Source organism: Oryzias melastigma, linkage group LG22 (genome assembly GCF_002922805.2).
Source record: "Oryzias melastigma strain HK-1 linkage group LG22, ASM292280v2, whole genome shotgun sequence".
Taxonomy (NCBI): domain Eukaryota; kingdom Metazoa; phylum Chordata; class Actinopteri; order Beloniformes; family Adrianichthyidae; genus Oryzias; species Oryzias melastigma.
In genome coordinates this window covers 10,408,970-10,426,431 of record NC_050533.1, presented here as the reverse complement: position 1 = coordinate 10,426,431, position 17,462 = coordinate 10,408,970, and the positions used below count along the sequence as shown (strand labels likewise).

The 17,462-nt window shown below is 36.2% G+C and overlaps 2 protein-coding genes across 3 annotated transcripts in view; both read right to left on the bottom strand.

Annotated features, from left to right (window-relative positions):
• Nucleotides 1–10,761, bottom strand: part of rcan3 (regulator of calcineurin 3) — a 40,779-nt gene extending 30,018 nt beyond the window's left edge. For both annotated transcript variants that reach the window (XM_024272731.2, XM_024272739.2), the window contains exons 1-2: nt 10,586–10,761; nt 9,158–9,375 (exon numbers count right to left, since the gene is read on the bottom strand). In XM_024272731.2, the coding sequence (XP_024128499.1) occupies nt 9,158–9,367 (210 nt within the window). In that variant the 5' untranslated portion in view covers nt 9,368–9,375; nt 10,586–10,761. The remainder of the gene's footprint in view (nt 1–9,157; nt 9,376–10,585) is intronic.
• Nucleotides 10,762–11,958: 1,197 nt separating this feature from the next.
• Nucleotides 11,959–17,316, bottom strand: nipal3 (NIPA like domain containing 3). Its single transcript, XM_024278317.2, has 11 exons — nt 16,431–17,316; nt 16,188–16,256; nt 15,683–15,854; nt 15,480–15,539; nt 15,166–15,311; nt 14,149–14,245; nt 13,897–14,032; nt 13,726–13,814; nt 13,513–13,576; nt 12,992–13,086; nt 11,959–12,893 (listed from the first exon to the last, which is right to left on the bottom strand). Exons 1-11 carry the CDS (start codon nt 16,464–16,466, stop codon nt 12,718–12,720), a joined length of 1,140 nt encoding a protein of 379 aa, XP_024134085.1. The 5' UTR covers nt 16,467–17,316; the 3' UTR covers nt 11,959–12,717.
• Between the last annotated feature and the right edge of the window lie 146 nt (nt 17,317–17,462).

The window sequence follows — 17,462 nt, the reverse complement described above, 5'->3', positions numbered from 1 at the left end:
TTGTCTGCTCCAGTGATTTTAGGAAGAAATACTCAGAAATGTAGTTTTAATCTAATTTTCTTTACATATGTCTTCCATTATGAGAAAAATGCTACAAAAACATGTTAAAAACACCAAAAATGTGATTGTCTCTGGAGTTGGTCTCTAATAAGTGGGTCTGAAAACTCACCTTTCAGATGGTAAATGCAAGCAGAGCAGGCTATTTATATCAAAAACAGTGAGGAAAACTATTTCAAATGTATGTATACTTTGGATGAAAATTACCCCAAATGTGCAAATAATACAACAGAAAATGTATAGGTTTAGGAAAAAATAAATATACTACAAAAATTCAAAGAGGAAATATGGAGGAAGAGTGACAGGAAAATCTTGCGACGCCAATCTGCAAATTATAGTGTCAGAGCTGGAAATACTTTACTCTGACAGGAAGTGCACAAAAATGTCTACATGTTTTCAAACTACATTGTTAAATAGCCTTTTAAGTGGCTGTAAACATATTCATTAACGATGTTTACAGCTATTAAACTCACAGAAAGACTCTTGCCTCACAGTCTAGTCAAAAAGTGTCCATCTTCAATGTTGTTCTGATGGTTTCTGGAAAAAACAGGCACTAAAATGCAGCACACGAGCCAGGTAAGCTGGATGGGTTTAAATTCCGCACCAGACTTAAGCGAGAGTAAGAAGACTCCCTGAGGGAAAATAAATTAATGTTGAGAAACAGAAATATCCAGAAGTAAATTAGGGACTGTCGACAACATGATTGATTTCTGTTCCCAAGCGCTGTGGGAGCAGCAAAGAAAACATAAAAGACTTGTGGCAGACTTTTTTTTTTCTGTTTCTTTCTATCACCTTTGTTGAGAATAAAAAACTTGTGAAGCTTTATTTTCAAGCTGACTTGCCAGACGATATTAAAAAATGTAATCTAGTGTGTGAACGAAAAGAGACAAGACTCAAAGACCCACTCTGATGAAGATCATGTTTTTGGTGTTTTTAACATGCTCTTGTGGCCTTTTTCTGATGAAAGAGGACATATGTAAAGAAAATGAAGCTTAAAATTGGATTTTTGTGTATTTCTTTATTCAAAAAATTGTGAAACAGAGGAGAGTGTGTTTGTTGTTTAGAATTTGAATAGACCACATGCTTCCTGCTACACTCCATTCTGATGCATCCACTTGCAGACAACTAGATTCATGAAAATCTTTGGCATCTGGATCAAAACTGTACAGATAGATAGCTCCAATATTGCTCACCATTTTTGTTGCACCAGTATTGTTAGGTTGGGGGTGTGAGGGGCTGTAAGCTAGCGGGAGAGGGGCAGGTTGCTTTGCACCAATGGTCCTGCCCACAACTCAGAGGTGAATTTCTAATGAACTACTGCTCTCTGCAGAAACTGCATTCTAAAAAGCAACAACTGTTTTACTTATTGGATAAAAACAGCATAATCGTAATTAAAAGACCACAAATAGATCAAAAGATGATCGGAGCGGGACTTCAAGAAATACTCCATCCATCTTCTTCCTCTCATCCAGGACTGAGTTGCAGGGGCAGAGTCTAACAAAGAGCCCAGACTTCCCTCTCCCCGGTTACTTCCTCCTACTCTTTTTGGGGGGACCCCAAGGCGTTCCCTGGCCAGCCGAGACGTAGTCTCTCCAGCGTGTTCTGGTCTTCCCCAATGGGACATGCTTGAACACCTCCCCAGGAAGGTGTCCAGGAGGCATCCAGACCAGATGCCGCTTCACACTGGGCTGCAAACTCTAATGCATTCTGAAGGTCCTGTCTCAATGAAGCCAATAGAACAACATCGTCTGCAAAGAGCAGAGATGAAATCCTGTGGTACCCAAACCAGAACCCGTCTGGTCCCTGGCTGTGCCTAGAAATTCTGTCTATAAAAACATGAACAGAACCACTGATTAAGGGCAACTCTGCTGGAGTCCAACATGCACCGGAACAGGTCTGACTTGCTAAGCGAACCAAACTCCTGCTCCGGTCATACAGACCGGACAGCCCTCAGTAAGGCTCCCATACTCCCAGAGCACCCTCCATAGTTCAAATAGTTCAGGAAACCTAAAACAACATATGTTATGCCATAAAAGTCTCAAATAGGTCTCTATGATACAATCAAAGCAAAAAGGAACCTCTGTGTCTAAAATAGGACACTTATTGTTTAGAGCTTAACTAAACCCTTATTACAAGGTTTATTTCAGCTGCTTGGTTTTACACTTTCATCCCTCAAAGCAATCATTTGCACAACATTTTTCAATTTCATGGACTGCAGGATTGCATTTATGCTATCATTCATAAGGCCACATTTATTTTGGGTGCCAGTTAAATAAAAGATCGCACTCTATTGTCGAGCTATTCTTAAAAGCATTCACAGAACATTTCCATTTTTAGACTGATTGAACCAGAAAATAATCTTGACTTAAATAGAATGGCAGAAAAAAACAGCATCGGGAGCAAACAAACACGTTCGCTTACACAGCATCCTTAATCCTGCCGTTTCATAACCAGATCTTGTGTCAAAGAAGGGAACGGGGGGAGACGTGTCTGAAGATGACAAGCCATTGTTTTCAGGGGGGCGACAAAAACAGTCGTAATCACACATCAAATATTTGCTGAACAGTGATCATCTTACGGCCTGGAGGAGGCAGAACAAATGTAATTATAGGAAAAATCTGAGCGTTTATCTTCTAAAGGAAAATAATTGAGACTTGAAAATGATAGATTAATACGATTAGCAAGTATAATATCCTTATCTGAAATGTAAAAGCATTTAAACTATTACAGCGTGGGATCCATGGCTGAAATGTTCGTCAGAATTAGGCACTTTGTCCATAGTGGTGCACTAAATAACACATTATTGAATGCAGAAGAGGCAATAAGAGACGAAAAAAAATTGCATTCATAAAATAACCGCTGAGCTGGTTTAAAAACGGCTGACGTCACTGGACTGTTCTTTAGCCATACTAAAAACAAAGCAGCTTATATGCCTTTTACATTTCTGATCCTTTTTAAGTGGCAGTGAGCCATGACTGTGAGTCAACAACTCAAAGAGTGAAGCAGCTACAAGAAATGCAGCAGTGAGTGAACTGTTATACGGACCTGTATTTTGTGGTTTAGTTATTCTAAGATGCTGGAAAACAGCCCTGACCCATTCCACTGAACCTGTGAGGATTGGTGCCTTTTTCAGATCTGTTCTCTTCTCTTTTGTCGTGTTTCTCCAATTACTCCACTGTTTCTGTTTTAGTTAATTACCCCTCAGCCTTGTTTGAGTCCTTGGTTTTCTGCTCGGCACTGTCAGATCCTCGTTTGCCTTGTTAAATTCTGTTTCAGGATTCTGTTTAGTCACAGTTTTGTTAATTTTTTAATAATATAGTCACGTTTTTGCCATTTAACCATGTTTGCTGCATTTGGGTTTCCCACAAATCTTGATAAAAGAAAAAAAAAATTCTCTAGGTATTTATTACGAGTTTGAAAAGTTTTCTTTATTCCTCTTAAATTTATGTCCAATTCTGTTTGGCAAAATGTCTAAAAACTCTTCTATTTATGATCCAGCTTGCTTTTTTATTTATCTGTTTTAATGCTCATCTTTAACCTTAACAATTAACAAGCTGATTTTATCATTAACTTTTTCAATGATAAACAGACTTTCGGTATACTACCTTAATTATTGGTCAAGTTTCTCATTTGTTTGGAAGTTGAGTCATGACATCTGGTCTTAAAAACCCACTCCAATGAAAATAGTGTTTTTGGTGTTTGTTCTTGTGGCATTTTTCTCACGATGAAAGAAAAATACTAAGAAAAATAACCTTAAAATTACATTTCTGTGTATTTGTTTATTCAAATTGTTGTGAATCAAGAGCAGACACTATAGAATCTACAATAGAAGGGCCACGTTCTGCTCCATTCTCACTTGCAGATAATAGATGCTGTTGTCGTATGTCTTCATTTTCCTCGTCCAAGCTGTCATCTGGCTCAAAACTTTACAGCTGGAACGCTCCAATATTACCCATCATTTTTGTTTCACCAGAAATATGAAACTATGTCCTTGAAGACGACATAAGTTTGTTGATTTCTGACTAAAAATTGCATAATCATAATCAGAGGTGGGGACTCGAATCACATGACTTGGACTTGAGTCAGACTCAAGTCATGAATTTGACAACTTTAGACTCGACTTCAATTCCTAAAAGCTCACACGGTCTGTGGAATTAAAATTACTCTGTTTTTAAATGGCTATTGCTATATTAATAGTGGGACTTGTGACTCGACTGCTTTTCTCGGGACTTGACCCGGACTTGAGGACAAAGACTTGAGACTTGCAAAACAATGGCTTGGTCCCACCTCTGATCATAATTAAGACAGCTGAGAAGGCTTTTCAAATAGATCAAAAGATCATAAAGTCTTCTTCCTTGAAAAGATGATTTTAAGTCCAGATGTCATGATTCTATTTAGTATATTTTGTCTCTCTTAATTATCTATAGGAAAACATCTTTTTCACGACCTGAGGACATACTTTGCAGTAATAACTATACATGTACTTGAAAACAGCTTTTAAATTATATTTGGAAAATTTCACAAAGCCCTCAAAAAATACTCTAAAAGCTGCCATTTAAAGTTTCCCCACAAGCCAAAACTTGTCAAATACTTGATGGGGGCTTCAGCTCACTCCAGTCACGCTCAGGTCTATCCATGTCAATCTAACTGATATTGCTTTTTCCCTCCCTCTATATAATAAAAGCTAAACAATCACACTGGGACAGTCAAAGAAACCAAAAAATAATAACCAGGCCGCTGCAGGAGCAGGAGGCCAGAGGCGTTCACTAACTCCCGCCTGCATTATGTCTGACCTTCAGTCTGCCAAGCACCCACTTCCACACGTTCGCCCTCAAGGACCGACATCCGAAAATAGAGCACGCAAACATATCGCTGCTCTATATGCACGCACAGCGCACACGCAGTAGCGAGCACGTGGGTATAAAATACACTTCAGAGTTTCCACATCTTCCACGCTGCTATCTTTAGTCCCTGATGGTTCGACAGCTCTCTAAACAGGAGTTGTCTTACATCATTGACCAATGCGTATCAGCCGCACTATCAAACACATTACACTCAAGAGAGACTTGCAGACCAGTTACTGACAGCACTATATCAGTGAACTTCAGCTAATGGACCCAAAGACTGGCGGCGTGGAGGATCTTTATTGAAATAATATCATGGTTTCAGTAAAAAAAGAAAAAAAAAAAAAATATATATATATATACATATATATATATATATTATGACAGACTAAGTATTGACTAACTGACAAGCATAAGAAATGTTGAAAAAAAAAAGATTTCTTAAAAATGTTTTCCAATTTTCATGTGACTTGGTGTATTTTTAAGTCATTTCTTTTTTTAAAATTGGAGTTATGATGAAATCAGGTGATGTGAGTGCAACTGAATTTGTAAAAAGTTCCACGTCATGCTTAACCCTTGTGCTATTTTATGGGGTCCAGATGACCCAAGTCTTACGTTGATGTGTTATCCTATGGGGTCAAATCGGGATCAGCTTGAAGTGAATGAAAAACAAGATTGAAATTTAAAAAAAAAAATGGATTGTAAATTAAAAAACAAAAATGTGAAAATTTGAAAGCAGTTTTAAACTTGAAAACTTGAAGGAATTATTGAAATTTTGAAAAATAAAATTGAACATGTGAAATATATTATTGAAAATTAAAAAAACCTGAAAATAAAAAAAATTGATAAAAAAAATAACAAAAACTGTTACCTATTAAAAAAATAAATGTTTATTTGTACATTCAACTTTTGCCTGTTTGCTTTCAGTTCTCTGTTTTCAGTTTCAACTCGGAGTTTTCAAGGTTTCGCTGCTGAGCTGATGCTGTTATCACCTGATTTGACCCCATATTATCCCTCCCATGACAAATGTGGATGAAGGTGGACAATATTTCATGTCTACCACAGATACCAGGGAAAATCAAAAATCATTGAAAAAAAAAGTTGAGTGCACTGCCTTGTGGGGTCCAGATGACCCCTCTCCCAAAGTCAACATACACACACAGCACAAGGGTTAGTGGACACACTGTGGTGAAAATTGTGTTATGGTGTTTCTAATATGCTCTTTTGGGATTTTCTAATGATATATAAAGAAAAATAAGCTAAAAATTTGATTTCTTTGTTTAAATAGTTAAAAATCAGGAGCAGACAAAATGAATTTATCAAAAAACTGTATTTTTTTCAGTTTTAACACCAGACTAAATTTAGTGATTTGTTTTTTTATATTCATATATTTTTGGAATCACTTTTTCAGAGCTATTTGTACCTAGAAGAAGAAGCTTTTTTACTGCGCGGAACATTAAAAGGTCAGAGTTAAATAATCCTGAGCTGTTATTGTTCCACTGTGCTCACTGGCTAAACACTAACTTTGTTTGCCCTCCGTTTGATACTGAGCGGGTTGTGCAGCGTCAGATCACCTGAGCGTGACTGTTTGAAAACAGCTGCTTTGAGCAGCTGGAAGCGACGCAGATTAGACGAGGTACTGCGACAGTGAAATCCTATAAAAAGATAAAGTTTTAAAAATGACTAATAAATTAAGGTTAGTCAGTATCACCAACTTTTGAACCATTAGAGATGAGGAACTTGACAAAACTTTCCTTTTAACCAACAAAACAATAAAACTCTTTATGTTGTAAGCTTACAGCTGCTTGATTGTACTGAATAAAAACTCAGTCAGACAACAGCAGCAGCAGGAGCCCAAATGAAAGCTTTGCTCAGAGCTGATTAGGCCTGATACACACTGGACACTATGTGGAACAAATTATAATGGCTTCTCTGACCTTTGTCTTTGCAAGCAGAGAAAACCACTTTGCCTCCCACCCCTCCCCTCTTTTGGAAACTTGTTTTGTATTGATGATGTACAATTCCACAATGATTGTGAGGAGCCGACTGCATGACTGACGACAGTGATGTAATAAAAGGGGTGTAAACGTTTTTATTTGATTAAAAAAAACAGAAAGGATAAAAAATGCAACTAAAAATGAATATTTTTTTTCTATAGAGAAATTTTAAAAAATAACTAATTAACTGTGTTTAAAGACCAATTCCAATAAAAATCAATGTTTCTCTTGGAGGACATATATGAAGAAAATTAAGCCTAAAATTGAATTTCTGAGTATTTCTTTATTGAAATCATTGTGAATCAGGAGCAGACGAAAAAATGTCACTGGAAAAAGCTTAGAGTAACGTCAAAGCTACTATGATAAGCCACAAGCTCCCTGCTAAGCTCCATTCCAATGCATTCACTTGTAGATGACCAGTTTTGTTGCACCCATATTGCTAGGTCTAGGTTGGATGATGGGAGAGGAGGGCAGGCTTACTATGCCCCAACCGTCCCACCTATGACTCAGAGGTGAATTTCTAATGAACTCCAGCTGCTCTGCAGAAACTATGTTCTAGAAAACAAACCAAAATTTTCTTAATCTTGGCTACAAACTGTATAATCATATTTAAAAGGGGGAACACTTTTAATAGTTTAAAAAGTGATCGGAGTTGAAAATTGAAATTATTAGAATAATATTGTCTCTATTGAGCTGGCTAAATGAGACGTAAATTATTAGTAGATTTTATCACTAATTAACTAATAATGAACAAATTAATTTCTGTTACCAGGCTAAAGCAAAGCTTCCAAAAGAAGCAATGAAAACTTTAAAGCTCCATTTTAGCTTAAGGCAAGCAAAGGGGGGAAAAACGTTGCGGATAAAAGTGTGCCACTAGGTTTCACTTATGCAAGAAGAAGCTGAAGGATTTTACAGTGTGCTAAAAGCTTCTCATAAATGTGAGGGCTCTGGTCTCCCTCCCTCTTCCTCTGTACATGTGTCCATTCCCCTCTCAATGGAGAAGAATGAAAGCAGAAAAAAGCTCATCCTCCAGCAGGCAAGCCTTTGAAACCAGACTCAGAAAGTAATGCCAGTGTGAGGAGAAAGCCAAGAGCCCAAAGACACAAAAATGTAGGATGCAATGTCCCCGATCTTCCGTGAGGATTCAGAAAACAAATATTTTTGTGGAATAAAAATGCCCAAATGTGTCAGATTCTGGATGGGCAAGAAAGTAATCCAACGTCTCTTCGCTTTAATCTTATACTTTCCTCCTGCAATCGTATTTGGATCAAAGCAATAAATGTCGACATTCCTATTTTTGGCACGGCTTGTTTCAGTGAAACACTGAGAATGATTCATTGACATGTTCAGACTTAAGATTTGCGTGGGAGCCATTTCCACTTAAAAGCCGAAGCGTGAATCGTAATGAAGTTAGGAGGCAAAAACCGAGCAGGAGGGGAGGGGAGGGGAGGGCTCATTTGCTCATAGCAACGGGTGTACAACATCCAAAAGTAGGGCTGATTCATTTCAAGGGATTTTTGTTCATGCTCCAAATATAGCCTCTGCAGTTCAGCACTTCCATACATAGAAAAAGATCAATCGAGAAGCAAAACAGACTGAAAAGAGAAGTCTGTAAAAAGAGGCAAAGTCTCGCAGAAAGAGAAGGGGATGTAAAGATGCCAGCTGGAAAAATCACAGGAGACCATAAGTAGATTAAAATTATAACTGTTTTTCATCTTCCTCCAGCAAACAATATTCGATGATCCAAAGCGTTCGTACATAACCAGCTGTGATGAATTCTCAACACACCCTTTAGGGGTTTTAATGCAGAGTGTGCACTCATGGGCTCCAATCTGTTATCCTCCCCCCTGTCTGCAACATATATGAACTGTTCCAAGAGGCTTGGCAAATGAGATGAGCAATATACTGCCTGAATGATATGCATAGACACAAGGTCTGAAGCTAAGTGTGGCTTGTGATTCTGTGCGAGTCATGCTGTAATCTGCTGACCCGCATTCACGTTCGCTGGTAAATAGATAACAGCTGCGTACGCGTGAGGGTTTTAGCTGCGGAGCGATCAGCGGCGCAGCTTGAACTGTGGCTGGACTTCCACACACACAGGAGCTGGAGCTGCGGATGATATCTCGCCTCCTGTTGCTATGATCTGATTCTTGGACGGTCTGGCACACGCGCCGGGATGACTCAGATGTGATGCATCGACTCAGGCAAACACACATGCCACAAACATATGGACAAGGAGGGGAGTTTGCAGCATCTCACCCTGTGTGCTTCCTGGCTGAATACGGCCTCGTGGACACTGCACGCAAAGAGTGCGGTGGGAAGGTCACTCAGGTCCATCATCTCCTCTGCCACGCCATCCTGATCGCTCTCCCCAAACACCATGTCTTCTTCCTCATCCTCATCCTCTTCAGGGTCACTACTGTAGGCTCCGGAGCCATTGCTCCACCCTTTAGAAGTATCACGCAGCATCCTTGATCCTTTAACAGACATAACAACATTGAGAAATATAGAAAACCTTCAAAACATAAAGACTGCAGCTAAATCCTGTGTGATCTCGTAAATTAGTATTGTGTTTTTGTCTGCAAATATTAGTGAATAGACTGAATTTTAGTTTGACATGTGAAAAAATGGTTGTGCTTTCATGAAAAAGGTTTCTTGCTTTTTCCAAATGTTGTTGTTTTCCAAGTTCTCTCATTTAGGGAAATAAGATGATTTTATTTAAGCCTAATAATTAATTAATAATACGCAATTAAAGATAAAAACAACGACGATGGTGAGATGTTGTGGATGGCTTATCCGTGGTTCAAAAGATAAATACTCACTACTGTCAATAAAATTAACGAAAAACCTTGTAAAATGTGTATTTATAATTGTCAATGTTTACCAAGAAAAAAATACATTTATCATAAATAATAAACAGATAACTGTGTATGTGCTTATGTTTGTTTATTTAAAATTTAGGATAGACTTAATATTTATACAAAGATTTATTGCATTGTGTTTGTTTGATGTACTTTGGTTTACTTTTGTTTATTTAGAAATAAAGGCTGATAAGTGTTGTAATTTCATTTTGTATTATTTTGATGCTATGTGTTGTTAAATAATAAAATAAACGCATTTGGCATACTTATTTAAACCGTAAAATTATTTATCAGTGCCTTAAAAAAAGATTAATTTCAAATTTTCCCCAAATACTTTGACATAAATGACATTTTGGCATCCTTGGCAACATTACCCAAATGTTAGAGCGCCATCTAGTGTTACTTCTGAGGAAGTGCCCCATTTTACTTGAAAAAATCCAGCAAATGTCAGTGAATTAAAGTAACAAATAAGTTTATGTTTAATTTATTGTCTTATTTAGAGTAAATGTAACCAAAAATGAGCAGAAAAGGGGGACAAAACAACAACATAACCGCTGTAAAATGACAATTAAAATCTCGACGGAAAACAGGTATTTAGCTACTGTTAACCTCTATTACGTATTGCCTTTATTCCAATATCGCGGCCCGAACTGGAGCAAATGTCCAATAAAACATTTCTCATCGCGTCAAAAATTGTTTTAGAGCTACAAAAAATATACATTTAGGAGTAGAGCTGTAATAAATTGCGGTGACATCCGAAGACACGGTTTAATTTCGCTTTTTAAATCTGATGATGACATGCAAATGTGTCTCTCCCAGCACTCACCTCACCACCGTCAGCGTCCGAAAAAACCCATTGAGGGCTAACAAAAAATATTACAAATTTAAAAGATATATTTGTGCTTAATATAACCTTTATGTTTTTATTTTTTATTATATATTTTTATTATTTGCTGTCAAAATGCGTGGGCGTTTGTTTTCTCCGGATTATCTAACGCAGCCTACTCCAGCGTCAGGACCACGCAGGTGAGACCAATCAGAATCCGCTAGTAGCTCGAAGCGACCAATCAGATTGCAGCAAGTGGGCGGATGCTAGGCCTCAAAATGGGCGGCTGTCAGGCAGTAAAGTGGCGCGCGGCGCCGTGAGGCGAAGTGGTTTATTACTTATCAGGAACATCCCGCAGAGTCACGCAGGTTGATGGGCGACTCCCGTCAGGGTATTTCCGTTCACCGAGAAACAATAATTTATCTTATCCGAGGAATAGTTTCGAAAACTCCCGGATGCACCTGTTGCACTTGAATATATACATCACAGCAGAGAGTAGAGAACTATTTGCACTCAATTTAACTACTTTTTGCTGAAATCTGAACATATTTGCTTTTTATAGGTTAATTAAAAATTGCATAACTTATTTAGAAAAACGTTTTTTGTTTGTTCTTTTTTTCTTCACCACTTTATTAGAAAAAATAGAGTAAAAAAACAGCTGAAAGTTAAAAAAAAGAACATTACATTATAACATTTCTGAAAAAGATTCTTAAATAAATGTGGAAACACACTCAATGTGCTTTCCCCCTAAATTTAAGCTAATGTGGACTTAAGTTTTAACGCAAATCTCCAAAGAAGTGAAGAAAAATGTGTTCACGTTGTTGCATATCACAGTGTGTAAAGGAAAATAGTTCAATTTTCTTTTTTTATCATTTATTTTGCTCTCAGGTGACGCAAGCTTAATTTTTACAATGTTTTTCCTGTTTTTATATTCTAAAGTTCACTTTATAAATGTAAACATGTTTTTTTTTTTGGTATTCCTGATGATTAGGTTTAATAATTTTATACATTTTTCACTTAACTGAGGTAGAAAAAACTTGAGGTTATTCAGACAATTTTTGGTACTTTTAGTTCACAAAACTAGACTAACTTAGTGATCCATGTCTCACATTAATTCAATAAATCTCAGAAAACAAAGAAGTCATAAAAAAACTTGTTCTATGATATAATATTTGCTTGGTGAGATTGCTCTTGTGTTAATAAAAATATAGTAACATATAGTACTTCTAATGACTTATTTGCTTACAGTATGTCTATAATGTTCCATTATGTCTTGAAAAATATTAACTATCCTGTCCAATTTATTATTCACCTACTTGCACAGCCTAAGTAAAACATATTTGGATATAAGACACGACAAAAACCACAAAAAATAAGTTTACAGTTCAAATCTATTGTATTGATAACATCAAAATTCAAAAAAATTGTCCAATTTATTAATTACCTACTTGCATAGCCTAAGTTAAAACATATTTAGTGTAAAAACTACACGACAAAACACAGGAAATGAAGTTTACATCAATAACATAAAAATAAGTTAAAACAGTTGCACAGGAAAAGCAGCAATTCAACTGAATTCAATAACTAGAGGCAGAAAAAAAGTGACCTTCATGATCCCATTGATAAGAATGTACACTTCAGGTTTGTTTTTTTTTGCTTTTTTGGAGAAACTCTGTAAGAAAGCCTATCAGTGCAAAATAATTCAATAATCAGCAACGGAAACTCAAAGAGATGCAACACGCCAAATCTCTGATCAAAATGTATCAATGAGAACATACAGTTTGATTAACACAGTTTACTCGTCCTCTGACAGTCCTTCACTTTCTCGAGATCCTCGAATCCAGGTGTTAAATTTAAATTCCAAGAACTAATGATATTTTAATAGATTTTAAAAGATCAGTTTACCTGTTCGATAATAAAATACCACCTTAAATCCATTTCCTTGCTAGGGTATTCTTGAATACCCCATATTGCCCAATTCAGTTTGATATTCCAGGCTTTTCCAGCCTACACACACGGCTTCTTTCAGAAACAAAAAGAGGATGAAAGTTAAACATAAAAGCACCTGAGCTCTGTTAACAGCTTCAAGTCTTTGGAGGTCAGTTTGCGTGAATGGAAGGCAGTGCTCAGTCCTAATCCTTCTTCCTATCAGACGCATCAGCGGTTCTGGCGCTGACGACCGGCTGCTCCAGATTTGCCGGCAGCGGAGCGGGAGCCACTCCGTCATTGTTCACGAGAGTCCCGTATGAGAAGGAGCCGTTGAAGTCTGGCTGAACGGCCGAACCTTTGTCGTGGATTGTTGGAACGCCTGATCAATAAAAGAGAAAGAGCGTGTCATGATATGCATTTCTTCAAGGTTAAGGGGGTATAAAAATATTTAAATTAAGTTAAATCTGATCAACGAACCGTTAGACATGTCCATGGAGACATACGGCTCAAAGATTTTGGGTTTTTTCCTGTTTTTGGTCATGAGAAACACTCCAAGGAAACACAGGAGAGATCTGCACAAACACAACAGTTTTTACACACACACACAAAAAACTGTTACAAGATTTTTGGACTAGCTTATTAACAATGACACACCTATATTTAAATTGAAATTTTCAGTCTGAATGCCACCGTACGACAGAGTATTAGGGGCAGTTCACTAGAGCCATAATTTATATATATATATTTTTAATTACAACTCAAAATCTCGTAAATTTATGAGAAAAAATTCGTAACTGTTAAATTACAAGAATAAAGTCTTATATTTGTGAAGGTATGACTTAATCTTGTAAATTTATGGGAAAAAACAGATTAAAGGTCGTAATTTTATGAGAAAAAAACTTGTTACTTTTTTTTGGGCCCTAATACTCATACAACAGAGAGGTAATATAATCATTTCTAATAATGGGAAAAAAATAAAAAAGAAATCGATTACTCACCCCAGCACATACATGCAGATGTTAAGGACTTCTTCTTTGTTAAATTCTAAGTAAAACACAGCTCCTAAACGACAACATTGAAAAATTGTACAAGTGAAAACACAGGAAGATTTAAAAACATCTCAGATGATTTCTGTCTGAGCCGTGAGATGCAGAAGCTGATTAAATTAGCTGTGAGTCAACACAACAAACCAGAAGATGCCAACAACTCACCAGCAACAACAGCAAAGACAGTGGAGAGGATGTAGTTGACGCTCATGACCAGAGACGAGTCATGCAGTTTACAAGCTTGGGACAGAAATCTACAAACCACAGCCAGCACAATGTGTCAACATGAAGCAGCTACACCTTCCTTGAGGGGTCAGATTTATTCTGATCACTCACCTGGCCTGGAAGACGACTGATGCCACCATGCACACGAACATGACACTGAAAATGGGGTAGTCTAGCTGCATGTTGCCCTCGATGGTGAGCACCAACATGCCGGAAACTGCCTTCACGGTGATGACGGTGACGGAGCCTGCAGTAAAAACAGAACGATGGAGATCACAAACAGTTTCAGTGTTTTTTTTTGTAACCATATGTTGTAAATCGCCTAACTTTATAGGTAAGTGATGGCTTAGATTGGAGACTCACCAAGCAATGCAACCAGCAGGAGGATGACGACCAGATAGTTAGCTCTTCGTTGTTTGTAGAAATATAGAAGAAGGCAAAACATGATGATCTCCAACAGCTGTAAAGAAAAACACACTAATTATCATCAGATCAGATTGTTGAGTATAAAAAATGTCTTAATGACAGCCTACACTGAATAATAACTTGGATCAAATTTGTAACATTGGTTAAAGTCAAATCCAAACATCTTATAATTTTTTTTTGTATTGTTAAGTTGTTGTTATGAGTGTTTTTAGTGCTCACACATATAAAAATATTTTCTTTTTACGATGTGCATCTATAGGAAGGGAAGGAGGATTCTTTTTAATCCAATTATAATTGCCTCATGGTGTTTAGATCAAATATTCTGCACTTTTTAGACCAAAAAACGGAGCACATATTTACAAGATGACAAAAAAATGAGCTGAAATTTACAGAATGGACGAGTAGATCAACAGACAGGAAAGATCACATGTCTTTAATTCCATATAAACCTGTGCTCAGACTTTAAAAGCAATTGTATTTAATGACAAACTGGTTAATTGAGAAAAATAAAAACAATATTTTATTTCAATCAGTTAATCACAGAAAGTGAAACTCCAAGTATAACTCAGTAAACCACTGAAAATTGAATCTGAGAATACAGATATTTATTATTGAAGGTGTGTCAATGCCCTTTATTATTATTTACAAATAAAAGTACCTTAAAGGTCTACATTTGTGTAATTTTTCAGTACTTTACCAATATTTACTAAACTACAAATTATATTTTCTTCCAGCCTTTCAACAGGAGCACTTTAAAATAACAGAATTAATTCGATAACTTTAAAAATGCATCAAACTTTTGGAAATTTGTTCATAGTTTTTAAATTACACAATTTATTGCTGAATTTTACAAATTGCCTTTCCAAGCAGCAACAAATCAAATGCATAAAAGCTGTTTGCTGGGTTTGGGAACTGGCTTAAGTGAGTTTACTAGAATTTGATCACATTTCTTACCAAATACAAGAGAACAGGCCATCCAACGATGTGCCTCACAATGTTCTCTGCCTGCAGTTTTTCATGGGAATTTGGTCCAAATGACACAAAGAGATATGTTCCACCTGAAGTGATGAAGTATCCCAGGATAATCAGTCCATAATGCTCTGTAACAACACGAAGCATGCAGGTGATTAAAAGAAAACTACTTTTTGAATTAAGTTTTAAAATGTTTTACATTTACAATAAAATGAATCATTTGATGGGGATAAACAAACATATATTTTTTAAAAGTTGTAAGAATGTCTGTGCAGAGCATTTATTAATAAACTTACTTGCAAACTCCTTTGGTTTAGACTTCTCACGCAGAAATAAAAAGCCCAAAATTGAGCTTGCTGAAAAACACAACATACACTAATGAAGTTTTGATGACTTTTATTGGTTTGTGAATTGTTAAAAAGTAAGTCTCATATCTCAGTGAGGCTTTTAACATTTATACTGTATGTTTACGTTTGCATGCACAAAGTGAAATACTCACTCAGGACAGATACTGCATTGAGAGGCGCCACAACAGCAAGAGGGGCAAAAGCATAGGAGGCAAAGTTGGCCGACTCCCCGATACAGGTGAATACAAAACCACACCACCAGGTTTTGGCATGGTAGAAGGTGCGCTGATCTTTTCTCCCTGCGAGAGTCACGTGGCTGTATTTCTAAAAGCAACAACACATGTGGGTAAAAACATAAAAAAATAAAACATGACAAAAAGCAAACCATTAACTGCTTAAGTAATAAAAAATGTACAAAACTAAGCAAATAAAGCCTAAAAAATATTATTAAAATTATCATGAGACAGAGAGACCTGTTTTAGTTTTATATGATGGAAATTTCTCAAGAAACGTTTCCATTACAAACTTTTTCAAAGAACCTTAGGCTATAGTTTAATGTAAATAGTTATTTTTAATGGAAAACTGCAATTTAACCTTGATACGCATGATACATATTTTTTGCAAATGTTTTTTTGTATTTAAATTTAAAAAATGTACCTGAATGCTTAAAGAAATGCTGACAAGAAAATTTCCAAATATTGCCAGTAAGGTCCCAATGAGATTGTCCTGAAACACAAAGAAACTTAGTTAACTGCATTTCAAAAATACATTTGCTTAAATACTTTAATAATTTAACTACCCAGAAATTACAGTAAACCCACGTATAATTAAAGGCTAGACGATATTAAAATGTTTTTAAACAAAACTTTAAAGGAAAAAGGAAGGGCTATGGCTACTTACCGTGTAGGACTCGCCATGGGAACTATAAAAGCCCATTTTATTTTCCACCAGAGGTAATTTATTTATCACAAACAGGAACCAGACGTCCAATGAACATTTTTTTAGTTTTACGTTTTTAGTTTAAGCGTTTTTTAAGCTGTGAAGTTACAAAACAAAAACACAAAATCTAAGGCACAACAGGGAACATTTCACTTCCGGATTCAAGTGGTTTGTTTGGCTACGCCTTGACGTACACCTACGTACAAACCACGTGACAGCTTACGTTAGCACAGAATATTTATTTTTTTGACATACTTTGATTGATTCTTCTTCTAACGCGCATATTTTAAAACTTTAATTTTATTACATTTTTATTTATTTATTTTTATTTTTTAATTTATGTATTTATTTTGCATAGTCATTATTCCATTTAAAAGCCTATAGAACAATTTGTCAATGGCTATTTGAAGGTTAAAGTTTAAATTAACTTTTGATTTTCTTTTTTTTTTTCCAAATACCGTGAACATGGTTTCCTGTTAGTCAAATAATAGCGTGGTTAAAATATATTTTACGACATAATCCTGACTAAGCAAATGGCATAAACTCCTAGTAGAAAAGAACAGAGAGAAAAGAAAGGTGGGGTGTGAGCTACTGTTTAAACACAAAGATGTTTCCTTAACATTTCAAAGACTGTAGAGATCGTGTAAAGAGCAGATGAGTCACTCTTTCCATGCGTTATTAGCAAAGATAACGATGTTGCAACAGAGGTGATCATTACGCTAAACTCTAACGATCAAAAACGTTTTAAAGGTTAGATTTCAACATAAGATGCGCTTTTTGAGCTGTAGAGTACAAAAAGTGATTTTGTTTGAGAAATCCTAATGTTTGGATATTTATTTAATTTCTAAAATATATTTTTTTCTCGTTTTATTTGTTGGCCAACAGGGGGAGACAGGAGTTAAATCAACAAAATACAGTGCCAAAGTGTGAAAAGGAAATCTGAAAAAATATCTACATTTTATTTTAAAGGACCTACATTTAGCAAAAGAAAGT